At 49.0% G+C, this 27,236-nt stretch overlaps 1 protein-coding gene and 1 long non-coding RNA gene across 9 annotated transcripts in view; one reads left to right on the top strand and one right to left on the bottom strand.

Moving 5' to 3' along the window:
- The window catches only part of ATP8B2 (ATPase phospholipid transporting 8B2), an 88,403-nt gene that overhangs the window by 2,185 nt on the left and 58,982 nt on the right, over positions 1-27,236 (top strand). For 2 of the 8 annotated variants that reach the window (XM_084824711.1, XM_084824705.1), the window contains exon 1: positions 24,548-24,899. Coding sequence is in view for 1 of the 8 variants with exons in the window: in XM_084824713.1 (XP_084680839.1) it covers positions 3,562-3,688; positions 5,631-5,768; positions 7,690-7,808; positions 9,225-9,442 (602 nt within the window). In the remaining 7 variants the exon portion in view is untranslated. Of the gene's footprint in view, positions 1-3,561; positions 3,689-5,630; positions 5,769-7,689; positions 7,809-9,224; positions 9,443-23,608; positions 23,762-24,546; positions 24,900-26,730; positions 27,110-27,236 lie in introns of those variants that run through there. The other 6 variants (XM_084824713.1, XM_084824707.1, XM_084824712.1 and 3 more) reach the window with 6 other exon arrangements.
- LOC146334537 (uncharacterized) lies at positions 5,110-26,738 on the bottom strand. The gene is made up of 2 exons (XR_014786353.1): positions 26,625-26,738; positions 5,110-7,929 (listed from the first exon to the last, which is right to left on the bottom strand). It is a non-coding gene; the product is annotated as an uncharacterized LOC146334537 (long non-coding RNA).

Below are 27,236 nucleotides of genomic sequence, written 5' to 3'. Positions count from 1 at the left end.
TGAACACTGATGCATTGTACAGTCTGCAGCCGGTGTGAAGGTCAGTGCATGAACATGAGCTGTGAGCAGCCCATGTGAAGGGCAGCACATCCACTGCATTGACTTTTACACCCTGTAGCTACTGAGGTTTCTTTTGAACTGCCAGGAACCTATCATGTAGGACAATTCAGGTTTTCCCTTGTTGTTTTCTTTTTTCCTTCTTCTTCTTGCTTTTCTAGTATATCTTTAACCCAAAGAACAAACACTCGGTTGGCTTTTAAATGGGTGGAGGAAAGGCCAGTTTCAGTCAATGAACACAGTGGGTGGAAAGAGCCTTCTTCTGTGATGTGCAGCTGCCCTGTGAAGGCTTGGCATTGCGATCGGTTTTGTGAAGAATTAGGGTGTTAACAAGAAACGCCTGTTTTCATTTGTGAAAAGTTGACACAAACAGATGAGGTGGTGAGCCTCCATTAATATGGATATAGAAATAGATATACCCTTGATCTTAGAAGACTAGCATTTCAGGGAAAGGGGTTCTGTGACCTACCTTTCTTCCTGACACCCTAGTTTTCTAAGAGCAGGGAGGAGGTGTGGGGGGGTTGTTTGTTTTGGGGAGATAGACAAGCATTTAGGCATGTGAACCTGCCCTCCCCACCCATCACACACAACCTCTGATCTGAAATGCTTTCCTCCCAGCTCTGCCATTTCTAACACAAAGGCTGCCCATGAAAAGCAGCCCGGAAGCATCAGCTAGCACAGAATTCAGTTGCTAGAATTCTGGGTGGTGTTCAGATTTTAGATTGTTTTTGTTGTATTATGTTGTTTTAGATCATTTTGTGTACACTGCTCCAAAATCCTTTTTGAGGTGAAGGTGCAGTTGAAGCATTTTTCAAATAATGACAGAGCTTAGTGTTCATATCTAAAAAGTGTATTTTCCTGATGAGTTCTGCAACTTCTGGATTCTTCTGCAGGTGGCCCTTTACATGTTTGCCAAAAGAAGAGGAAATCCATTGTCCAGAAAGACAGAGGACAAAAGAGGGTGCAGCTTGTCACCCAATCTGCAGATGCAAACATACATGTATAGGCGTGAATTCAGAAATCGTTACTCTGATCTGAATAGAAATACATTTCTATCCTATTGGGGGAAGGTGTGACAAGGCAGCTGGTGTGCCTCTCCAGGAGCTAACTGGATGGGCATCTTTGAGGCCCCTGATCACCTTTTTGATGGTTCTTTATCTTTAAACTGGATTTGGGCTGGACAGGCCTTCAAAGAGAGGATAACTTCAAATAGGGGATGGTCCTCTCTCAGCCTTTCAAATAGAGTCTATGTCCTCTGGAAAGAAAGATACATGGACACCCTTCGGCCCTGGTTGCTCACTGGTCACGCTTTGATACCTTCCTCTTAACGCTCCTGGCTTTTATGGCAGCTGTGGGGCGTCCTGCTTAATTGCACACGACCCGGGAGCGGGAGCCAGAGAAGCAAAGTTCAGGGTCCCAAAGGTTTGTTTTGTTCCTTCTGTGGATTGTGAAATGAGCCAGGCGTTCAGGTCCTCACTCGGAAGATGCTCTGATGGGAGTGGGGGTTGGATCCCACCTCCCTATCTGCCAGTGTTTCACTCAGCTTATCCTCTCCGCTTTTGCTTGGAAGTCAGCCCCACTGATTTAAGTGGGACTGACTTCTCGGGATGGATGAATCAATCTATTCCAGGTCTGTGTCGGTTTCGCATGTATTCAGTCCTAAGCCCCTTCCGGTCTGTGTCAATTTCGTAGGTGTTCAGTCATAAGTCCTTTCCAGTCTGTGTCAGTTTCACATGTATTCAACCACAAGCCCCTTCCCGTCTGTGTCAGTTTTGCATGTCTGTGTCAGTTTCGCAGGACAGACTCACTTCTGTCCAATTTCTAGATCATTCTGCCATTTTTTTTAAAGTATGCAACTTTCTCTGAAATTTAATTTGGCCGATGGCCTGAAAGAGGTTAGACACCACTGGCACATTGAAAGCAAAAGCAGAAGGCCATTCTGTACCTTCGTGCCTTCAGGAAGACACAGGGATCTAACCTGCACCACGCTCCTTTTTTACAGATTCTGACCTTGATGTTTCCTGCTGATGTCACTGTTAGCCAAGGAGCTGGGTTCTTGCGAGGGGGTCTGAATGTGCCAGGCTGATGCAGAGCAGGGCTGACCCTACCATTAAGCAGAGGGAGGCGAGTGCCTCAGACAGCAGATGCTGTGGGTGGCAATGGCAGAAGCTCTTCCAGCTTTTGCTCTTAAACCACAGATATTCCCGTGCTGGAAGACAGAAGCGTGTGCATGGTTCACACAGCCTTTTCTGAGCCCCCTAAGCTATCGTGCTGCTTTAGGGGCAGTGGAGGACTCTATCCCCTCACTAGTGACAAAGTAACATTCGACTGCCAGTCTTGTGGGCTTCTGTACATGGAATGGAGAGTGGGGGCACATTCTTGTGCTTTGCCCCAGCCACCCATGTTTAGGGCTGGCCCTGTTGCAGAGTCAAGTGAACCAGCAGCTGAGGTTTAGCAAAACTGTGGTGCAATTAACCCTCATGGCAGCTCAGGTCTTGCAAGGGGCTCTAGTAGTTCAGGTGTTGCTTATCTTCATTGTAGGGGTCTGATGCGAAGCAAGCCACCCAGAGCTCTAGTGGCTGAGAACCCGTACACTGGGGTGAATGCTCTTGCGGGCCAGCCAAAGTGGATGCAACCATTTCTAGTGGGAACATTTCCAGACAAATTCTTGGAAGAGGGAGGGGTCTGCCAGTTGCTTTCAGCCCTGATGGCTAAATAGAGCCTCCATCTTCAGAGGAAGTATACCTCTGAATGTCAGATACTGGGGACTAACAGGAGAGGACTGTTGGTTTCCCACCCTGCTTGAAGCTAGATGGATCCTTGCATTGATCCAACAGAGCATCACTTAGGTTCTTACGGATCCATGGTTATTAGCTGTGATTGTTGAATAGAACCTCCACTTTCAGAGGAAGCCGTCCTCTGTGCACCAAGTGATCTATGCGGGAGGGCTATTGCTCTCACATCCTATTTGTGTGCTTCCCAGTTGGCTGCTGTGGGGAAACAGGATGTCGGACTCGACTGGGCCGCAGAAGCACTTTCTCCCCCAGTGCCAAATTCAGTTTCAGAAAAGCTCAGCGGGGCAGTGCATTCCAGTGGTGAGTGGGCCAAAGGTAAAGACAGGTGGGGCCAAAGTGGCAAAAACACACGACGAACCTAGATGGACCTTTGGTCTGATCCAGCAGAGTTCTTAATGAGTGTTTGGAGCAGAACCTCTATGTTTACAGGATTCTACCTTTGTGTGCCAAATGCTGGTTTAGGCAGGCCTTTGGTCTGATCCAGCAGGGATCTCCTTGCATCCTTCTTGTGCTGTTTGGTCTCATGTGCCATTGGGAGATTTGAAGTTCTGTGTTTGTTGTCCAGAATGAGAGGCAGCAAACCCACTGTACAGGAGGGTGGGACACCTGGGCCATTGGGAGGATGTGGCAAGGGCAAGAGGGCAGGGTAGACCACGATAAAGATTCACGCAAAGTTCTTCTTCCTCGGTTCCCCCTTCCGGCATCCCAGGTGATAACGCTGAGCGCAGCTGCGCAATCTGTCACCAGCGAAGGGGTGAAAGGAGGCTACATGAGCTCAGCCCTGGCAAGTGGCATTGCTGTGATGATGGCGATCCACATTTCAGGTGGTGTCTCAGGTGAGAAAGGAGAGGGCGTGGGTTGGCGTCCCAGGGAAGAGCGTGTACGCCAAAGTTCTGTCCCCGCCTTCCGCTGACTGTGAGCCTCTTTATCTCCTCTGGCTCTCTTATCTCAGCTAACCTTAGCTCCTGGGTTTACCTGGCGCGTGACACAACTGCCCCATGCTGGTGATCAGTAACTTTAAAACAGGGCAGTGAAATAAAACCTCCACGTTCAAACCCAGCCTACCTCTTCAGGCCCCAGACACTGGATGCAAACAACAGCAAGTGCTCCCTGGGGCACCCAGCTGCTGACCACAGACAGAGACGTAGGGCTGGGTTACAGCTGAACCCTTGGTTAGATCCAGCAGGGCCCTTCTTGTGTTTTTGACTGTGCCAATCTTGGCCCCAATTTTCCTTTTTGGGATTAAAATAATGAAGCAGCAAAGCAAAACAGCTGAAATGGTTAGCAGGGTAGTGAAACCAGGGCTAGCAGGGTTGAAGCCCAGGATGTTTTCATTAGCAGGGGACTCTGACAACAACCCCCTCAGACTTCCCTGTTCCTCCTGAGCTTAGCGGCAATCCTCACAGTAGGTGGAGGGAAAGAGGTTTTCCCAGCAACAATATATTGTTCCCTGTTGTTATGCAAAGTATGAGGGGGGCTGGTCTTGAATGGGCAATTGAGACCCATTCCCTTTACAAAAGGCCTGCTCCTGATGGAGACCCACCCTGCTAAAACTGCTTTGTTAACTTGGAGATAAAGAGCCACCTAATGGTAAATCATTCAAGAGCAGGCCGTGGTAATCACAGCAAGGAGGGGAGCTAACACCGGGATCCAGCAAGGGTTGGATTTGGGGGTTCAAGGGCAGGGCCCTACAGTCCAGTCTCCACCACCACCACCACCCCGCCGCCAAATCAGCACTCAGAGAGGAGCAGGTGAGGATGATAAAGCAAATCATCCAGAGTGGCTGGGTGACCGGCCAGATGGGCAATTAATAAATTTAATAATAAATAAATAAATAAATAAATAAATGGGTCTTAATTGCCCATTCCAGAGCAGGTCACCTAAAATACTTTGCGTTACAACAGTGAAGAACAGGGCTGGTGTCAGCACCTGAGCTAGTGAAAGGCATGCTGGGGCTCACCAAGGCTGCCTGGCTCACACAACACGACAAGCCAGTGTACAAGTTGACCGTGAGTGGTTGTTGAACTGTGGGTGGTTGTTGCATCATGGGTTCTCTTCGTGAGTTGTTTGCAGTTAACAAACCACAGTTTGTTAGTGTGGCTGGGTTCACACAACAACCCATGATTCAATAACAACCCATGATTCAACAGTAACCCACACTCAACCCATACTCTGGCGTGTCATGTTATGTCAACCCAGCTTGTCACAGGATCCTTTCCTTTTATTTGTAAAAATATTTTAGAGTCAGGTGGGTAGGTAGTCAGGCTTGTACATGGTTAGAGAGGCTTTTTTTTTTTTTAATTGACTTTAAATATATAGGATCCCTTTCTACAATGAAATGGAAGTTTATCCCAAGTAAATGTTTTTCACATCAGGGCAGAAGAAGCAAAGTCCATTTTATCTCTGCAGTCATGATGGGTGCTATGACTGAAGTGAGTTTCAACTGCAAAACTGATAATGCTCAGAGTTTTTCTTTCTTTTTATGAAGGCTGCGGTTTGTTGTTTGGTTTGTGCTCTAATGTATTAAAAAGGTAGAAGTAGAATACAGACGAGCGGAGGGGAGGGGAGAGAAATGTTAGTTGCGTGTTTCCCAACTGAACTAATACACATGGCCGTCTAAAAGTTGCCCCCCATATGACCATTAAATCCAGGGTCTAAAATGACCTTGTGCACCCCAAAATCTGGAGCCGAAAGTGGAAGACCTGCCTGGTTCCTCTTCTTATAACATTTTCTTTGTTTGTTTGTTTGCTTTTTTCTTTCTCTCGCTCTCTCACACAGGGGGGCATTTGAACCCGGGGTTCTCACTAGCCATGTGTCTACTGGATCAATTCCCATGGTGGAAGTTGCCAATCTTCTGTGCCATTCAGATCCTGGGTGCTTTCTTGGGCGCAGGCACCGTCTATGCTCTGTATTACGGTAATGTGTCCCCCCCCAATCTTTCACGAGTGAAAATCAGGCATAATGTCAAAATCTGGGACCACATCACAAGTTCCACTGTCACACATTCACTGTCTGGGTGTATTAATTTACTCTGCAGCGGCTTGTCTGCCGCCAATGTAAACGCCAGGACTATGTTTTTCTTTGCGTTAAAGACGTACTAGACAACAATAATTGGCCGACATGCCATTATCAACAGCTGGAAACATACCTCGTTGGCAGCTGTGGGGTGTGGAACAGCTGTCCGGCGCATGGTATGGGACATGGAGTGTTCGCTATGCGCACATTTACATGGACATGCTCTGCAGCAGGGGTGTCGAACCTCTTTCAGCCTGAGGGCCACATTCCATTTCGGAGAAGCTCTCGATGGCCGCATTCTAGGGGGTGGCAGGGCTGAAGGCAAAGGGACAAAGCCCAAGAATACCAGCATATTTGAGCTTAAAGCTGTTACTGCCAATCAGTAAGTCTTAGGAGAGGACTTTCAACCTTTCTGAATGGGAAAAGGGGGTGGGGCCAGGAGAAAGAGGTGTGGCTGTCTGGGGAAACCCCAGAGGGCCATATTTGGCCCACAGGCCTCAGGTTCAACACCCCTGCTCTAGAGCCAAGTGGCAGTAACCATTCCCCACCGGGGGATTTAATTTTGTGAGATCCTGGGAAGAGAGCTAAAACCTCAACGATGACCATGCTAGCTGCTCACTCGCAACTAGGTTTTCTCAAGATATCCTTGAAAACATATGCAATTGCGGGTCAACAATACACAAGATCTGCTCTGGATTAAGGCAGTGGTGGCCGGTGGCCGGTAGAGTTGGTGGGTCGGAAGGCAGGGCAGTTTCTCAATGTTCCGCTGAGATTGCTAGAGGAGGACAGAAGAAGGTTGTGTGTGGAACTTGGAAGCTGCATGCTGTGCATTGGAGCAGATGTACCTGATTATGAGGGATCTCTCTGCCAGAAGTGGGCAGGGGACACTGCCCCATTTGCCCCCAGTATGCAGCTTAAGGGCTGCTGCCTTCAAATATCTGAAGGGCTATCATGCGGACGTCAGAGCAGGCTTGTCCTCTGTCCTTCTAGAGGATGAGAACTAGTGGGTGGATCTGCAGCGAAGCAACTTTAGGCTAAACATGCAGAGAAACTTCCTAATGAGGAGAGCTGTTCGACTTCGACAGTGGAACAGGCTGCTTCGGGGGGGGGTCTCTCCTTCACCAGAGATATTTAAGCAGAGGCTGGTCTATGGCTACCTCTGAGGGATGCTGCAGTTGCAAAATTCCTGCTGTGAGCAGGGGTTGGACTAGATGACCTCTGAGGTCACTCCCAAAACTACAGTCCTCTGATTCTCTGATTAACTAGTCCAAACTCATAGCTACTGGCCCTTGGCTCCTTCTTCACAACCAGGAATGCATTTTAGGATCCCATCTACCACAGATGTGGAGTTGGATCAACACATGGCAGCAGAAGGAGGGCGGTTGAGTGGATGGTATCACTTCACACTCCACCATTTTGGAAACCTTCCCTGTCTTAAAAACCAACTGGCCAACCAACAGCCTTGCAAGTAGACAAGTAGCGCATCAAGGAGAAACCTGCAGTGCTAGCTTTCTAGTTGCAAAGTCAGTAGTTTGCTCAGGGCCAGTTTTGGTGTGCTGCTGTTGTTGCTTTTAATTCAGGTGCGCATTCAAGAATATTATGCTCTCCCTCCTGCAGTCCAAAGTGGTATAGTCTGTTCTATTATGTCAGGATGCTGCCACCTCATCCCATTGCATGTGTAGGTCTCTGGGTGAGAGAGAGGTCACATCTCTGGGTAGTGTGGAGTGCTTCCTGAGTCTGGGACGAAGAGAAGGGGAGCCGTTAAGCCTTTTATTTCCCTTGCTGGTAAGCCTCAATATTGCTGGGTTTTCTCTCCCCACAGATGCTATCCACAGCTATAGCAATGGGACTCTTGAGGTCACCGGACCCCGTGAAACTGCCTCCATCTTTGCTACCTACCCAGCTCCCTACCTGTCGCTACGCAATGGCTTCCTTGACCAGGTAGGGGCAGCTATCCCCAGAAATATTGATGCTACAATAGCGGTTCTTTTTGTCTTACCTGTTGCCTTTTCCTGGTTGACTTCCTATACATCGGTGTGGAGAATCTGTGACTAGGGGTGTCCTAGAAATCCACAACAGATTTGAATGAATTCAGGTTTCTATGAATCTGACCTTCAGATTCTGCGGCAGACCAGCTTTTCTTGAGTTACACGGATTCCGCAGACTTACTGACTGGTTTTTCACATGGGGGGGGGGATTTGCAGTAATTTGCATTAGCACATTTGTGCAAGTGCACATCAGTGCATTAGAGCACATGCACATCAGTGCAAGTAGAATGATATTCTGGTTTAAAAAAATCCGATTCCATCAATGACCGGACATAGGAATGAAAAATGCCTGACAATCTGTGAAACACAGACAGACAGGATTTAAGAAAATCCATACACCGCTACCTGTCACCCCCCACGCGTTGCTGGAGTACAACTCCCAACATCCCTGACCATTGGGCATGCTGGCTGAGCGGCTGATGTGAGTTGAAATCCAACACATCTAGAAGGTATCTTTGATGGACCTTTGGTCTGATCTGGCAGGGCTCTTACGTTTTTTATTAGCTAAATTCACTGTGGATAGTTAGTGTCAGCAGTCGTTTACTGTGATCACTAAAAGAGAAATGGCATGTTCAGAAGCAGTCTTATCTGTGTCACAGGGCCAGTTGCTGGGGGACAGGGGGGTGGCAAACAGCACCTGTCTTCTTGCCCTGCTAGCGGGATTCCCCAAAGCATCTGTCCAGGCACAGTGAGGGACAGGGGGTGGTCAGGGGACCTGTGGTAGAACACATGCTTTTTTTCTTTTTGCATGCAGCTTTGCGGTTTAATCCTGTGGGCATCCAAGCAATGCTGGGCTAGATGGATGAATAGTCTAAGGCAGCTTTGTCTGACCCAGCACCTTCCAGATGCATCCCCATGGCTGGAGAGGATGGGAGTTGGTAGCCCCACACATCCGTAGGGCCCCCTGGTCAGAAAAGGCTGGTGTGAGACAGCTTCTGCTGCCAGGGTGCCGAACCTCTTTCAGCCTGAGGGCTGGATCCCATTCCGGAGAAGCTCTTGGGGGCTGCAGTCCAGTGATGGGTGGGGCCAAAGGCAAAAGGGGCAGGACCAAAACTGCCAGCAGATGTGAGCTTCAAGCTCTTACTGCCAGGAACGAAGGCTTAGGGAGAGGTGTTTCAGCCTTTTTGAAGCTGCACAAACGCCGGGAAGCCCACAAAACTATCGGTGGTTGGGGAGAAGGGGGTGGGCCTGGAGCAGGAGGTGTGGCCATCTGGGGAACCCCAGGAGGGTCAGATGCGGCCCACAGGAGGGTCAGATGCGGCCCCTGGCCTGAGGTTCTGCACGATGCTGAATATTTCATCCTGAACAGGTGCTGGGGACAGGGATGCTGGTCGTGAACGTCCTGGCCATCACTGACTCCCGCAACAAGCGCATCCCACAGGGGCTGGAGCCGCTGGCCGTGGGCTTTCTGGTCCTCTCGCTCTCTCTGGCCATGGGAGCCAATTGCAGCTGTGCCATCAACCCAGCCAGGGACTTGGGACCACGGCTCTTCACCTACGTGGCTGGCTGGGGCCCCCAGGTGTTCAGGTGGGTTTGCTCGCTCGCTCGCTCGCTCGCTCACTCACTCTATCTATCTATCTATCTATCTATTAAATGGATTAAACACCTCTGGAAATAAACTTATCTAGGCATTTTACACAATCGTAAGGATAGAAAGTCAAATAAAATCAACCGTCTAAAACAAATTAAAGTGCCAACATGGCATAACATATGATATCACGTTGCAGGGACTCAGATAATAATAAAACACAAAAATAATAAAATATGTTTAATAATACTTTTGGGGGGCAATCCCATGCAAGTTTAGTTGGAAAAAAAGTCCTTAAAAACTTTAATTTTGTTTTAAGCCTGGGAAGTGGCCTTGCCTTCTTTCCCAAACAGCCTCCCCTAAGAGGGGCTAACGTTGATGCATCTCACATTCAAGTGTGACCCGCAACAAAATCTTGCCTCTTCAATTTTCAGGCTGCAATACCCTCCTACCTGGGAGCAAGCAACTTTGAATTCAATGGGATTTGCTTCTGAGTATCAGATTGAATCAGATTGTACTGTTAGTCAGCTGGCCACAACTTCTTTGAAGATATACCCTGTTCCATTTCCACTCTGCCAGTTGGTTTTCGGTCCCCCGCCCCTCCAGCCTGCTGAAGCATCCCTCTTATGTATGGATGCTGCTGTTTTGGCTGCATAAACATCGGCACTCACCCCTGAGAATCGGAAATAAAAGGAACAATCATAACATTCAGTCACATCTAATGCGGCAGGGATGTTGCAGAGCTAGCAAACCCACAGAAATAAACACCTGCCTGTCTTATGGCTTTCAGTGTCACCCTGTTTTGTCTTTCCAGCGCCGGAAACTACTGGTGGTGGGTTCCTGTCCTGGCCCCGTTGGTGGGCGCGGCAACTGGTACGGCTGTGTATCAGCTCGGGGTGGAGTTTCACCACCCCCCAGACCAGGAGGAGGAGGAGGTCCCGACCACTGAGAAGCCTTGCTCAGGAACGGAGGAGATGGAAATCCCAGTTTACGCCATGAACGTGTATGCAGAGATGTGGAAAGACAAGAGCCCAGAGGTCCTCCCAGCCGGCAAGCATGGCAAATGGAAACCGGCCAATTCCAGTTAAAACCAGGCGGTGGGAGAAGTGGGGTGACTCTACCCGCTTCTCCCACTGTTTTTATCCATTAGGTGGAGCTGATGTTACTAATGTTATGATCGACACAGAAGTGTATGCGTGTATGCTGGTGACAGATGGAGATGGGGCCTTTTTGGTGATGGTGCCTTTTCTGTGGAACAGCCACTCTAGAAGTCTTTGCTTGGGGCCAGGTCTTTGTCTCTGATAAATGAAGACTCTTTGGTTCACAGGAGGGGCTGCAGCTCAGTGGAAGAGCCCCTGACTCCCTGTGTAGCATTTTCAGGGAGCTGGAGGGGCTTGCCATGGGAAGGAAGGCGGGGGGAGCCCACTTCACCAACACAGTTGATCCATTCTAGTGTAAATCTGGATCCGACCCATCGCTTATTTGTTTGGAAGAGATAGACCCCATCTTTCAGTCAACTGACTCTCAAGGCAGCTTACAAGCAACCTATCAGCATCTTCCAACCCAGCACCCCCAGATGTTTTGGACTACAACTCCCATCAGCCCTAGCCAGCATGGCATGGCCAATGGTCAGGAATGCTAGGAGTTGTTTTCCAAAATATCTGAGAGGCACCACGATGGCGAAGGCTGCAGTGGATCATAATAACCGCCCAGAGAGCTTTGCCTATTGGGCAGTATAGAAATGTGACAAATAAATATCAATGGCAGCAAAAAAGCACCCCCCACACACAGCCTTTTGTTCCCTGGCCCAAGGATGGGGTTGAATAGACTGTGATGGAATCTTTGTCCCTGATTTGCTAGCTTTGTATTTTTAATTTGCAAGGCGTATATACATGGGGATTATTATTAGTACTGGGATTTTTACCCCAGGAGGGAAAAGGGCTCCCAGAGGCCTGACAACAGAGCAGTAATAAGAGAGTTCCTGCCCTCAGGCATGCAACCTAAAAGACACGACACAAAAGGAAAAGGGGCTGGGAGGGAGGAGGGAGAAAGCAAGCTCAGGCCTTGGAGTCACAGAACTGTTCTAAGTGCTCTTTCTGGCAGGGAAGGGTGAAACAAGGTGGCTGCTGTTTCTCTGACTGACAGATGGGGTCAGGCTGATCTCCCCTCTGTCATGATGTGATGTTCTTCCTGGAAGGCAGGGCTTGCTCTCTCTCCATAGTTCTTGGTCCCGCAGCCAACGGATGAGGCCAGCGTGAGCTGAGTCAGGGCAATTCATACATGTAAATCAGTAAATCAATGATAGAGGAGCCTTTAACCTAAGAGGTGCCTTAATCTCTGTTGGGTCAGCTGAGGGTGATAGCAACCTGACCAAGTATTTGGTCAGGCATGCTTTGGTTATTACATCCTTGCATCTTTCGGGACCCAATTCTGGCTTTGGAAAATAGATTCCAGATCTATCCACACCCTTGACCGGACATGCTTAATATTCTCTGACCAATGACATTAACATGCCCAGTTAGAGAAATAAGTTATTTCTCCTTGCCTGCCCTTGCTTTGCTGGGAATTTTCTTGTTGAGGGGTGTCCAGGAAATACACACACACCATGTAATTGCAAGAAACACCAAGATCAGTGTAACAGCTGCAGAGCAGGCAGAAATTCCACAAGTGAAGGTCTTTTTCCACTGAGGTGACAACTATAAGTGTTTGAGTTCCGGATCAGGAAGCTGCTGGTCTGACGAACGAACTAGATGTGATGATAAACATGCCATTGCAAACCACATCTGTGTGGCTTAAAAAAATATTAATAGCAAGAGCGAGAGGTGGAGAGATTTTTTTTTGTGGGGAACGCAGCATGTGTGGCAGGATGGAAATTTAACTGTGGTCCCAATGAAAATCTCCCTCCCACACATGGCAAATATGTGTGTGTTTTTGAAGAGGAATGCCTGTCTTCTATCGTGATCCTGCCTTTGGCTGTTTTTAGATAAGCTTGTATTGCAAATAATACACTTGCTTTAATTTCTGGATTAATCGAGCATGCCTTTTTGCTTTTTAGTCCATCTGGGAAAAAAAGGGTGTCAATTAAAGGCTGCAATAGCCGCAATTACTATGTCGCATCCATTGAGGCTCAAGAGCCTTGGCAGGGGGAGAAGACAAAAGTGGCAACCTTCTTTCCAGGGTTGAATCAACACACTCCAGGCACGGGTTGAAAATTAAGCTACAGATGCTGTCACGCAACGCCTTTGTAACTCACTGTTCTGCTTAACCACAAGACATGCCTGGGGTTCCCTCAGCAGTCACACCCAAGCAGAGCAGCATCGGCAGGAAGTTGATGCCCTCTGCGATCAGAGGCAGGCGCACAGGAGCCTGGCAAGTGAGGTGTGGTTGGCTTTCAGGGCCTGCAGCGATTCAGCCTTGATGTACAGCCAGTCAGTCAAGTTTTACGGCCCAGTCAAAGCCACCTGGCCCAAGATTACAAAGGCCAGAGATCCAAGGATGTGCCAGGTGCTCACATCCCTGGAAATGCCTGCTCATGGGCACTCATGCGTCCTGCAGTGTGCAGCCGGACGGCAGCGGTGTCATGGTATGTTTTGAAGTGCAGGCGCTCATCGTAACAGTCCCCATAGCCACGCCACCCCCAAGGAGAGTCCAAAAATGCAGGCAGTTGCGTTGGTCCTTGTCAACAAACCAAAAATCCATAGATCGTAATTCCTTTACTAGGCCAATGGAAAAATAAGAAAACATGTGTAAGGCATGGGTCAGCTCATAGGAGGGTTGATTAACCTAAATCCCATTGATTTCAATTGGTCTGCTCTAAGTATGGCTAAGTCTGGATCTAACCCTAATGGCTTGTTTGTTTGTTTGTATGTATATAAAGTAAAGTAATATATGAATATAAATATATGAATATAAATAATATGAATATAAAATTCATATATATATGAATGATTGTATTAATTTTCCAAAACAAAATTAAACAAACCAACAATAAGGGAAAAAAGGATAAAAAGAAACACGTTGGATTTAAATCTAATTACTGACAGAGGGTAATACATTTAACATATATGTATATTTTTCCCCTTCACCTTAAAAACCAGGACATAGGTGGAAATCCATAGTCTGCTTGGAGCTTTTCTTTATCATTGTTCACCATAATAGATTATATTTAGTCTCTTTTCCATAGTCTGAGGAAAGTCTTTGACAAATACTGCTGTGTATATATCTTTCACCCAAAGAGCAACAACCCTCTTGGTTTTCAAATCAATGTGTGTGTGGGGGGGGGGGGGGGCTATTTCAGGATAAACAAAATACAGCATACAGCAAATACAGTAGGAACGGAAAGGTTCCTCCTGTGCAAGCACTGGGTCATTGCTGACTCCTAGAGGTACGCCGCTTGCGCTGGCGTTTTCATGGCAGACTATAGCAGGGTGGTTTGCATTGCCTTCCCCAGTCGTGACTACCTTTCCCCCAGCAAGCTGGGTCCTCATTTTACCGACCTCAGAAGGATGGAGGGCTGAGTGGACCTGAGCCGGCTACCTGGGACCCAGCTTCTGCTGGGATCGAACTCAGGTCGTGGGGAGAGTTTCGGTTGCAATACTGCCGCCTACCACTCTGCGCCACACAAGGCTAAAATACAGTAGAGCCCCCTGCAATATTGAATACTGGGTGTGACAGTTGAGTCTAGCAAAGTCATCTTCCATATGAAGACCAGAATTTTTACTAGCACATTTTGTTGCCACCTGTAACAGAATATGTAAGGACAACATATTAATAGTCACGGTTCAATTAAAAAAGAAAATCACTGTTTGATGAGACAGCCAAGAATGTGTCCGGTCAAAGAAGAGGCCCGACAGCTCTCTCCCACGTTGCAGAATGCAAAGTGGAAGGCACGTGCAACTGTCATTCCCTCTATTCCTGATGTTCTGGTCGTGGGTGCCGATCATTACGTAGCCAAATCAGCTCCGCCCACACACAAGAAGGAGGGATCAGTGAGCTTGGAGGAATCTGAGCATGCTCAGTGACCATGGAATGCTGGGCTGCACTGTTGAGGGAGGCGATGGAATAGAGTCTCCAGAGTAGGAGCACTCCTCATTGTGACATTCTGTTGCAAGTCCAACTTGCCTTTATATCAATAATGTTGTTGTTGCAATAGTCTTATCAGTCCTTCTCAACCTGTGTGTATTTGCATGTAAGCTGATTTTGACAATGTTGTGACAGCTCCATTGATCCCTGCAGAGCAAGCAAGGCGCCCCTCAGCGCATCTGATGAAGTGGGCTCTAGTCAGGGCTGGCGTCAGGAGTCGGCATGGCTGGGGACCCGCCAAGGACCCACACCCCAGCAGGGCCCTGCTGACAAGAGCTCCCTGGAGTTGCTCCTCTCCCCCATTGCAACCTGTTTGTTCGCCTGCCTCTCGCTCTGGCCCAGGCAAAGGTGGGGTGAGATGGAAGGGGGAGCAGGAGATGCCACGGCCGCCTTGCTCTCTGGCTCTCTGCCTCTCCAGCAAACAAGTGGCCGCTGTGATGGGGAAGAGGGGGACGAGCAAGGGCAGCGGTGAATGGCGGTGAGAAGATAGACTTACTGTGGGAGGGGACCCACTGAGTGTGTCTTGCCCACAGGCCCTCCAAAACCTGGAGCCAACCTCGGCTCTTGTCCATGAAAGTGTATGCCCTGATAGGGCAGCTAGTCCTTAAGGTGGCAGAGGACAACATCCATTGGTTTAGCTACTGCTCCAACGAAAACTTTGAAAGTTTTCAAGAGACACAGAGCACTGTTCTTCATGTCTAGGTTTTCAAAGCAAACTTAAATATCCCCCAGCCTTCCCCCAAGAGCTTTAGTTATCACAGCAATGGCCCAAATAGTTAAATAGAACCTCCACAGTCAGAGGCAATATTCCTTGTAACACCAGGTGTTGGAGATAAACCCCAGGAGGAAGGCCACCTCCTTCATTCCCTGCTGGCTGCTGCTGGAGGCAGAATACTGGGTTAGATGGAAGGCAGTTCTTATTAGCCCCGATTGTTAAGCGGAACCTCTAACAACAGAGACAGTATACCTCAGAATACCAGACGCTGGGAACAAGCAACAGGGGCAGGCTGTTACCTTTTATGGCCGGCTTTTGGGCTGCTCAGGGGCACTGGGCCACCCAGCTTCGGAAACAGAATGCAGGGTTTGATAAACCTTGGAGTGCCATTTTTCATTTTAATTTTTGGGGGTGGAAAGGTGGGATATAGATTATATAAATAAATAATAAGGCAATCCAGATATTGCTGAGGGCCAAGTGGTCGACTTCTGGGACATCAATACTGCACCAGCCGCACTGCTTGCCAGTGTGTTTCCGAGCCCGATTTACAATGCTGGTTTTAACTTCGAAAGCCTTAAATGGTTTGGGCCCAAACCTGAAGGAGCATCTTCTCCTGTACCAGCCTGCCTGCACTTTGACGGTCATCAGACAAGGCGCTTCTCACCTATCCACCTCCAAGGTTAGGGTTAGGCTGTACAAGGGAGAGGAGCTTTACAGGGATTGCCCCACAACTTTGGAATCAACCTCCATTGGTGATTCAGCAGGACCCTTCTTTACAGGTCTTCAGGAAAGCTCTGAAGGACCCTCCTGCTTTCACTGGCCTGCCATATTAGACAATAGCTAATGTCTGGGCTATTGGTAAGTTTTGTTTTTACTGATTTTTAAATGGCAGTGTGTTTGTATGCATTTTCTTGCATATGTTTTTATAGATTTTCTTGTATCCACTTTGTGTGGGTTTTTTTTTTTAAATCTTGTATGCCACCTTGAGAGCATTCCAACCTTAAAGGCTGCCTAGTGTTAATTTTGGGGCCGCAGTGGCTTAGTGGTTAAGACGCTGAACTGCAGACTGGAAGGTTGGCGACAGCAGTTCGAGACCTGAGTGCCGCGTGACGGAGTGATCTCCTGTCTTCAGTCCCAGCTCCTGCCAACCTAGCAGTTCGAAAGCAAGAAATTGCAAGTAGAGAAATAGGTACCGCTTTGGCAGGAAAGGTAACAGCGTTCCGTGCACCTCGGTGTTCAGTCATGCCGGCCACATGACCACGGAAGCGTCTTCGGACAGCGCTGCATCTTGGGCTTAGAAATGGAGATGAGCACCACCCCCTAGAGTCAGACACGACTGGCTGGGGACACCTTTACCTTTTAGTGTTAATTTTAGATTAGTTAACAAATATGATTGATCTCAACCACCATGGCAATTTTGTGCAATTTTGTCCCATTTTTAAACACAAAGGCTTGGTTCACACAACACATCAAGCCAGAGTACAGGTTGAGTGTGGGTTGTCATTGAACTGTGGATTGGTGTTGAATCATGGGTTGTTGTGTTGTGTGAACCCAGCCACACTAACAAACCATGGTTTGTTAACCACAAACAACCCACAAAGAGAACCCATGGTTTGTTAATGGGTAGTGACCTGTGGGTTGTTCGTGGTTAACAAACCTTGCTTTGTTAACGCAGCTGGATTCACACAACACAACAACCCATGGTTCAACAACAATCCATGGTTCAACAACAACGCATACTCAACCCGTACTCTGGCTTGATGTGTTGCGTGAAACAGATCAAAGTTTCAAGAGTGGTGACGTGTGAACCTGGCTTGGTAGGAGCATTTTTCACCGAGAGATGCAGGGATGAGCAGGGCCCAGGTGAACCGGATTGTGAAGTATGTATTTTTGCTGGAGAGGGTGGGGTTCAGCTTACAAGCAATTCCGCCCCCCTGCCTCCCCCTGGGAATGAAGTAAGCAAAAGTTGCTAGCGAAAAGACAGAGTTTAGCAGAGTGTACGAAAAAGACAATTTCTTGGAAATACAAGAAGCTACCTTGCAAGATTTTAGGCAGGAGGGACAGTGGCATTTTAGTGCTCTCCTTTGCTCTGAAAAAAAGCCAGTTTTGCAAAACTTGCTCTGAGCTTCCCATCGCTTGCCAGGCAGCCGGGTGATGGAGTCCACCCAAAAGCAGGGAGAGAGGCCTGCTGGATTTCTGTCGCTAGGGGCAGCCACACTCTCTGCTTCTCAGATGGGCTTGTGTGTGCATGCCAGGTACTGTAGCCGCAGGCCTCCTCCGCCCGTGGGCTCAGGAATGTAGGTTGGCAAGATTTGGGCAAGGCCTGGCCTGTCTCGGCTCTCCGAATGAGCCCTGAGCTGAAGGGATCTTTGGCTGCACCACAGAGAACTCAATCACCCTTTGTATCCCATGTCCATCGATTCATGCTGCTTCTCTTTTTTTTAATCATGAAAATTTATTTCATTTTGAAATAGCGTTTTAAAAAATAAGGGCAACAAAAAGAACACTTATTAACATTTATATACCACCTTATCTGCTAAAAAGCCTTCAAGGTGGTGTACAACCACTGAAAACAATAAAACCTTGCAACGGTAAAAAACATAGATGATAAGAAGATCACAAAACAGAGAAAGTTGCAAATTATAGTTCTCAGGCTGTTTTACTGCGTATGTTCCACAAGCATATCAGCGACAGACTAAGTAGGAGCTCACTATCTCATGAACACTCAAGTTGTACAGCATACACAAAGATGTGTGAGAGTGTGTGTTATTTTGTGTGTCTGTGTAGGTATTAGTCAGAAAAATATAGGCAACTGTACTTGGTTCGAATCTGATCCAAAGGTTGAAGGGCTTCAGATATGGGAAATAAATGGAAACCCTGGTGCCAGAATATCTTTCTTTAAAACAAGATGAAGAAAAAAATGTATATACTGCTCTTTGTGAAAATTGCACGGTGGATCATAGTTTTTCTTTTAAAAAAATCTTCACCACAATAAAATAAGTTATCTACCACCAAAACAATTAACAGTGAAAGTGATGGAAACGGCAGCACTGTCAAAGACTGTCTGACCAACAGAATGCAGCAGCAAATCTGATTATTATTATCATCATCATAGTCATAATTATCATCATCATTAGCATTTCTATCCCCTCCTCAGCCAAAAAGGCTCTCGGAATGGCTTAGTGGGTTGGATTCAGATTTAAGCTGGATCAGTTGCACTGGCGGAGGGCTCCCCCTGCCCAGTTCCCATGGCAGCCCCTCCACCCCCCTGAAAATGCTACGCAGAGAGTCAAGAGGCCCTGCTGAGTGGGGTCAGCTATGGTGTGGAGGACGGAAAGGGGATCGCCGAAATCTGGACGGAGGGACTTTTTGCGAGCAAAGCCTTTCCTCTTGCGGAAGGCAGATCTTGGATCCAACCCAATGAAAACAAGACAGTCCCTGCCGGCGGGCTTACAAGCTAAAAAGACAGGACACAAAAGGACAAAGGGTTGGGGAGAGAAGAGGGGGGAAAGCAAGTGGTCTTTCAGCAAGGCTGGTGAAATTGACCTGTTTCCTACTTCATCTTCCTCTACTTCAGCCTGCTGGAATCACTGCTGGTGGTGGACAGCTGAGGGAGGAGCCTGTGTACAAAGGCTTCTTTTAAATAAATAACAATTTGGGTTGCTTTCAGAAAGACGGCAGGGAGAAAGCGGCACGTGCCTCTCTTGGGGGTTTCAGAGCATTGGGGCTGACACCGAAAAGGCGCTGCTCAGAGTGCCAGCTGTGATCTAGCCTCCCTTTAAGAAGGAATCCTGGAGCAATTAGAACATCTCATACACGGGGGAGAGGGTGCTCCTACATGTTCCCCGAGATAGTCAGGACCAATGCCATTTAGGGCTGCAAAGGTAGGAAATGGCACGAACTGGGCCCAGAAATGAACTGGCAGCCAATCAGATGCCTAAAAAAAGAGATGACACATGAAAAAATTGGTCTTCGCCTGGCTAGCAATCAGGCTGCCGCATTCTGCACTACCTGAAGTTTCCGAGCTGTTTTCAAAGACAGCCCTGTTTGAAGAGCCTTACATTAGTTTCATCTGATGCAGGGAGAAGTGATCTTCCTGGGATGCTTGCTAAAGATCTGTGGGGAAGAGGAAACATCTCTGCACATGCTCGGGGATGCTCTGTCATGATAAGTTAAAAAAGGATGCACCCCAAAGTATTTGCTGCCTTTTTGCGTTTGTTTTTGAGCTCCCCTGAGATCAGAAGAGTTTTGAATAGGTACTCTGCTCTCTTTTGGGGGGAAGGTGTGTACATATTCTTGAAGATGGTTAAATTAGTGGCTAGGCGCGTGGGTAATTAAGCCTGGAAGGGTATATTAAAGTACGCATGCAACCACACAGACATAAACACAGACTCACACGGGGAACAGGTTATGCTGCAAGACTGCAAATGTTGTGGGCTGGGAGCCCTGAAGAGCCCGAGTTCAAATTCCATCAGAGCTCTTAACTCTGGCTGCAATTATGTGCACATTTTCCTGGGAGTAGGTTCCACTGGACTCGGTAGGTGCTGCATTCAAGAAAACGTCTCTTACAAGGGTGGGGAAGTGCAGGCCTCTGGTCAAAACCTGGTCCTCCTGGCGTCCCTCTTCAGTCCTATGGGCTTCCCAGATGGCTGGGCCCCTTTCTCTTAGCCACACCCTTTCCCCTTAACCTCCAATCTGTTGGGGATATTGCAACCTCATCTGCAAGTTACAGGAAGGGGGCAGTGTTGCAATTAGCTAGTTAGTGCATGGGAATTTGGGGCATAGCTAGCCTTAGGATCTCTATAGCCTACAGTGTGGTTTCCTGCTCCTCTCCTTCCTCCCGCCTCCCTCTCTGACTTTCTCCATTGCTGGGAGCACACCTGTTTGCTCTCTCTCCTGCCAGTGTTATAGAACACAAAGAAATGGACCAAACAAACTTTGTCTGAAATTATATGCTGTACCTGCATTTTTATGCAAGAAACTGTGGGTAAACCATTTCACCTGTTCTTTGCTAAAGAATCTAGTATCCTTTTCTTAGCCACTGTGTGCATGTGCAACTGGTAAACGTCCATTCTATACTGCCTTTTTTCTCTGCTGGTTGCCTTCTTAACAGGAGGGAGCAGTACCAAATAATTCCTGTCATGATCAACTGCTGCTTGGGTTTCTCCCCATTCTAAAAGGTTGAAAAGCTTCTCCTAAGGCTTAGCTATTGGCAAGAAGAGGTTTAAGCTAAAATACGCTGGTATTTTTGGCCCCTCCCCTTTTGCACTTGGCCCCACCCACCCCTGGAATGCAATCCTTGAGAGATTCTCCAAAATTGAATCCAGGACTTTAGCTGAAAGAAGTTCCCCACCTTTGACCTATAGGAGCGGGTGGTCACTCAGGCGACCACCACGGAAACGTTTATTCTCTTGCCAAGCCTCAGTTTCCCCATCTGCACGCAACAGGAATGGTGGTGCTCTACTTTTCAGGGTTGTTGTGGACCTAACAGGAATATTGTCACCCAAATGGGTATCACCCATGGGGTAGTTATAAAACCAAATGTAAAATTAGGCACCAAGATGTACTAAAAAAATCAGTTATGTGACATCTCTTTGCAAATCTAGGATTCCTCTCTGACTTAATTTAAGTAAAATATGGTGTAGAGAAGCCTTCCCCAATTTGGTGCTCTCCAGATGTGTTGGACTACAACTTCTATAACCCCCCGCCAGCATAGATGCCAGGAACTGTAGTCCAACTCAGGCAGGTTGGTGAAGCCCGGTCTGGACAAGTATCTACTTAACTCAGCCTTCCCCAACCTGGTACCCCCCAGATGTTTTAGACTACAGTTCCCAGCATTCCTGACCATTGAGCATTCTGGCTGGGCTGATGGGAGTTGAAGTCCAAAACATCTGGAGCCCACCAGAGTGGAGACGGCTGTTTTATCCGTAAAGAGAGAATTAAATACCAGCTAAGTTTTCAGCAGCAGCCATCTTCCATAACAGAAAGGAAACTCTGTGAGATTCCATAACAACTCTGGCTTATTTCACTGCGGAAATAAAACAACCCGAGGATCCCAATTTGTTTGTTTAGTTTCCCACGATCCAGGGCCAGGCCATTATCATGAGAAACAAAACGGAGGCTAAATTCCCAGATTGTATATCATGCTTGGGGATGTGCATGCAAACATTTTCTCGGATCCATACGGGGAGTCCAGATGTTGTAATAAATAAATAAATAAATAAATCTAGTGACGTTTGCCAGAGCCAATAAAAGAAGCAACTTTGGAGCAGAACAAGCAATGTTCTGAACAAAGAGCTGCTGATCCTGGCAGAGGCTGGATTCGCACAACACGCTAGCCCACACTCAGTGGCTGAGTGTGGGTTGTTGCTGAACCGTGAGTTGTTTGCTGAACCATGGGTTAGTGTGTTGTCTGAATGCAGCATGTTTTCCACAGGGAGGGTTATCGTGTTGCCTGAACACAGTCAGAGTGGCTAGTTAACCATGCAGTGTGGCTTGTTAACCACCCTGAACAGTCCAACAACAAACCATGTCTTCTCAAGATGACTTGTTCGAGGAAAAATAACCCATATTGCATGGTTTACAAGCCATCCTGGCTGCATTCAGACAACACACTAACCCATGGTTCAACAAACAACCCATGGTTCAAAACAACCCACACTCACCCACTGAGTGTGGGTTAGTGTGTTGTCTGAACCTAGCCAGAGAGAGAGAGGGAGAGTGCTTATGCAGTTTTCTACAACTTGGGTCCCTCCAGATGGTTTGGCCTACAACTGTCATCAGCCCTGACCATTGGCCATGCTGGCTGGGGCTGATGGGAGTTGTAGGCCAAAATATCTGGAGATCAGACAAAGCCATGGATGAGGAGACAACTATCAATGGCTAGTGGTAATGACGGCTATAATGCAGGGGTGTTGAACCTGGTCCTCTGGAATTCCTGATGGCCACACCCCTCTGCCCTTCTCCACCCCTTCCACCCACCATTTGCTGGTTTCTCGGCTTTTGTGCTGTCCCCCCCCCCCATTCTAAAAGGTTGAAACGTCTCTCCTACAGGTCTAGTTACTGGCAGTAAGACCTTTAAGCTAAAACAGGCTGATGTTTTTCGTTTTTTGGCCCACGCCCCTTTGCCTGCAGACCCGCCACCACTGGAACGCGGCCCGCAAGAGCTTCTCACATCCTGCTTGTGTGGACATCTGGTTGGTCACTCTTGGAAGAGGCTGGGCCAGATGAACTGGTCATCTGGCAAGGCTCTTCTTAATATGTTTCTTCATCAACAGAGTTTTGGAGAGGTCACATTTTCGAGCTCAAAATGAGTGATTGGGATGGTGTGCTGTAGCCAACGCTTTGCGTGGACTGTCTGTGGTTATGGCCAGGGGCTAAAATAAAAACGGGGCGGAACCAGGCTAAAACTGAATCGATGAAGCGCTGGAGGAAATTCCAGGGCAGACATGAAGGATTAAATGGTGATAGAGAGGTGGTGATGGTTGGCTGTGATGCCTTTTAACAGCTTTCTGCAACTTGGTTCTTCCAAATGTTTTTGGATGACAATTCCCAGCATTCCTGACCATTGGCTATGCTGGCAGGGGCTGATGGGAGTTGAAGTCCAAAACTTGTTGAGGGCACCAGGTTAGTAGGGAAGCCATCTTGCTCACTCCCTCCTCTTCCCACCTATGCAAACATCAGCAGTTCTGTTCCCTCCTTTACACATCTCCTTCCTCTTGGCCCTCTGCAGTCTGATCTGGCACCATCAGAGGTCTCTTGGCTCCAAACGGAATGGCTCTCCCTTGGCAAATTAATCTTTGTCCTGTCCTCCTCCTGCTGTGGAGCTGAGCGCTCTGGACTGCCAGGTCATACCGCCCTCCAACCCCACTGCTGTGTCGGACAGATGATGGCTCTTCTCTGGCCTGCCAAAACAGGCCAAATAAAATCAGTGACACCCCAAAAACTGATGGTAAGGGAAGAAGGAGCTGAATGGAGTTGATGCTCAATGTATGGGCATGATGATGAGATTAAAAAGCTGAATAAGATCCAGTCTGGAGGGGAGGAGACAAAGTGAATAAAATGGAGAGGGCCACCATGTAAGCTGCCTTGGGTTCCTTGCAAGAGGAAAAAAAGGTGGGATATAAATGCAATAATAATAATGATAATGATAATAATTCTCACCGAGAGAATGAGAGTCTTTTTGCAGAAGGCTTGTGTCTGAGGGTCTGGGGAATGGTTGCAAGACCATAATAAGAACTGCTTTGCCAGATCAGATTGACTGTTTCTAGTAGCAGCCAGACTGATCACAAACAGGCACAAAGCAGGTTTGAGCAGGGCCTGGGTTAACTGGATCGCATTCAGTCTGGCTTGCTAGAGGGATTAGCTTGCAGCACCTCCCAAGAGGGTAGGAAGCAAGTGAAAGATTCTAAGAAAAAAGAAAAGCCACGATTGTTAAATGGAACCTCTGCAGACAGGAGCAGTATACTGTGGAAGAGAAGACAGGGGAAGGCTGTCCCCTTTGTTGGAGACAGAATGCTGGGTAAGGTGGATCTTAGTCTGGTTCAGATGCATGAGGGTCCAGACCGGGAAATGGGAGGGAGAAAAGCTGGACAGGAAGATGACCTGGTTTGGGTTTTTGGAATGCCATCCTATCAACCTCAACTGAAGAGGAATGGGTGGGGGGGGGGATGGTGGCAAGGGAAGCCTTGGCTGTGGTGGCTGGTGGGGTGGAGGACAGGGCAGATGCTCAATATTCTACTGAGAATGCCGGAGGAGTACAGGAGCAGAGCACGTATGGCGCTTGGAAGCACTGTAGCCAATGTACTTGGACGTCGGGGGATCTCTCTGCCACCAATGGGTGGGGGCCAGGCAGCGGGTCATTGCCCCTTTTGCCCAAAATAGAGCGCTGCCCGAGTATGGGTCTCCTTGGCTGGACGAATTTAAGCAGAGGCTGGATGGCCATCTGTCACAGGGGTGCTGCAGCTGACGCAGGGGGTGGACTAGATGACCTCGAAAGGTCTCTTCACACTCCGTGTTTCGGGGCGAGTGCGAGTGAGCAGGAGGCAAATCAAGGAGTGGTGGGTACGCGTGGGGTGTCCTTCTTCTCAGCCTCCCCGGCCTGCAAATGGAGGGGAGCGTGTGCATGCTTGCGTGAGGGAAGAGGGCAGGGGGCTCTCTCGACGCCCATCCCAAATTCCCCCGGACCTCCGCACAGAGCAGGGGTGCGGAACGGACTTCCTGCCAGACCCAAGCGCTCGGGATCGCCCAGCTGTTGCGGCCGGCCCTGGAGACGCGGGCAGCCGCCCATCCTCACGGGGCCCCCTCCGCAGAAACACGCGTCCGCCGTACACGCGTTCTTTCTCCCCCGCCCGGAGCTGCTTCGCCGCGGCCCCCGAGCCCGGCGGCCCTGTCATCACTTCCGCCCCCTTCCTCCTTCCTCCTCCTCCGCCGCCGCACCCCCGCCTGGGAGCCGCCTGGCAGCCGGGGCCGGGCCGGGCCGGGCTTCGGCGCGCGTAACGGAGCAGCGCAGCCATGGGCCGGGGCGCGCGGCGGGATGGCGGCCGCGGCGAGGGCGCGTGGCTGCGGGCCGCCAGCGCGTAGCGGCCCTGGCCGGGGGATGGAGCGCGGCGCCGGCGGCGGCGGCGGCGAGGGGCGCCCGGAGGCGGCGGCTCGCTAAGGTGCGTCGGGAGGGGCTGGATTTTTTTCGGGGCCGGGGGAGCCGGGACTCCGCCGGGCGGGCGCGCTGGCTGCACCGCTCCCTTGGAGAGAACCCGGGGGCCCTCCCGCAGCGGGCCTTCTTGGGGGAGGGGTTGGAGCCCCCCAGATACTTCATATGTTGCCTTCATTCCCTTTCCTTAAGTTCTCTGCATTTTTGGTGCAATGAATTTGGAGACACCCCCCTTTGAAACTTCGTTGACTCGATTCACCTCCCTTAAGTTGCGGGGCGGGGGGGATTTTGGAGATCCCACCACCAGCAAAGTGACTTCATCTAGACGCAATACCCTTTCCTTACGTTCTTTTCTTGAGCGGGGGGATTTGGAGATGCTCCCTCCCCCTTTATAGATACTTCATTATGTAGACTCGATTCCCTTTCCTTAAGTCCTTTTTTGGGAGAGGTTAATTTTGGAGAGCCCTCATTTACTAGAGATAAGTTGACTCTATTGCCTTTCTTTAAGCCCTTTTTATTTGGGGGGGAGAGAAGTTTGGAGATGCTTCCCCCCTCGATAGATACTTTCTGTTGACTGGGTTCCCTCGCCGTAAGTTCCTTTCAGCTCTGCCTCCCTTTCCCTAGGCCTCAAACACCAGCCTCCTTCTCCCCCCACCCTCTCCACGGGAAGGGTGCCCCCCGTTCTTACGTATTGATGCCTAGCTTTCTTTAACCGTTCGCATCCTGTTCATGGCTACTCAGAAGTAAGTCCCATTGATTTCAATGAGCCTTACTCCCAGGTAAGCAGCGATAGGGTGGTACCCGGATTCTGCTTCTCTTTGGCATACCATATGTCGGTCTGTCCGTCCCCCATTTCTCCTTTCATGTCTTTCTGGTGTTGTCTTCCCCCCTCTCCCAATCAATGTCTCCCAAAGCCAGGCCTGCAGCAGGGGGTGGGGTGGGCTGCCCCCATATTCTTTCTGCCCCCCATATTTTTTCTGCCCCCCCCATTTGTTTTACAAACAAATAATGAAAATACAGTTTACAACTTTGTCTTTAAAAGGCCTGCAAATCAGATGAACTGCCCCTGTACTTCTTTGGCACTCCCTCAGAACTTTTAGGCTGGCTACGGGCCTGTATCTAGCCCCCCACAAATGTGGATGCCTAGATCTCTGCTCACCCACCCCTTTATTTCATTATCCCAAGTTCTGAACCCCTCCCCGTATGTGTGTATATATATATATGTGTGTGTGTGTGTGTGTGTGTGTGTGTGTATCTCCCTTAAATGTTGAAGCATAAATCTCTCTTCTTCCTCCCCTTTGGTATAAACCCCCTCCCATTTTGCTCTCCCTTTTCTGAATCTGGCTTCTTCATCCCCCCAAATCACTATACAAGCCCCCCCGCCCCAACTCTGGTATCTAGAAATTTCCTCCCCTCTGGTTTGCAGAGTGTAACCACCACTTTTTCCTTATCTCCCACACGCTCTCTTTCTTGATGGTGGGGTCTCTTCTTTCACTGAGATGTCATCCCCCCCCCCACACACACACCACAAATACCTTGGCCAGATGTCTTACTCTCACTCCTGGATTAGCATTTTAGGAAACACCTCCCCCCCACAATTCTTTCTCCAGGTTCTGGATCCTGCTTTACTTTGTCTTTCCTGGGGCTTTTCTCTCTCCCCCCTCTTCTTTTTCTCTCTCCCCAAGAAATATCTGGGATATCTTATCCTCACTCCTGGATTTGCGTCCCCCCTTACCTTTCTTTGTGCCTTCTTCAAACACTTTTCCACAGCCCAGGTCTCTTCCCCCATCCCCAAATACTGAAGTCAGTATCTTAGCCTTAGCTAACACCCCCCCCCCCGCAATTTCCGTTTTTCCAGGTTCTGGATCCTGCTTCTGCAATCTCTCTCGTCTAGCTCCTCCTCCTCGCTTTCCGCTTGGCGCGATCTGCCCCACCCCCTCCAGATGCTGCCAGGCCAGAGTCAGAATCTTGCCTTCGTGTCATCTTTTAGCTGCATGGCCTTCCGGAGCCAGAAACTCCTTAACCCCCTCCCCCTGCTGCCGTTTCCTCCTCTTCCGGCCCCCCACAGCCACGGGTGCCGTCAGGGTAGGACTTTGGGACAGGCTCCTAGGGCCCCGCTCCGCAGAAAGAGCAGGAGGGGGCCCCAAACGGAGACGCAGGGCTGCCTTACCGTATTTTGAAGTAATACCCGTTCTCATCGAAAGGGTTCCCCTGTCCCTGGTAAGACCATTAAGTCTTAAAATAACCACTGTTCCTAACCTTGCCAGATGCCCAAACAGCCAGCCTGGTACAGAATGGATGGGGGGGGGGGAGGTGGACAGATAGATAGACAGACAGACAGGCTTGT

The sequence above is a fragment of the Heloderma suspectum genome, chromosome 17 (genome assembly GCF_057233095.1).
Source record: "Heloderma suspectum isolate Gila_16-S chromosome 17, 16-S_ref, whole genome shotgun sequence".
Lineage (NCBI taxonomy): Eukaryota > Metazoa > Chordata > Lepidosauria > Squamata > Helodermatidae > Heloderma > Heloderma suspectum.
This window is presented reverse-complemented; position numbering and strand designations above follow the sequence as displayed.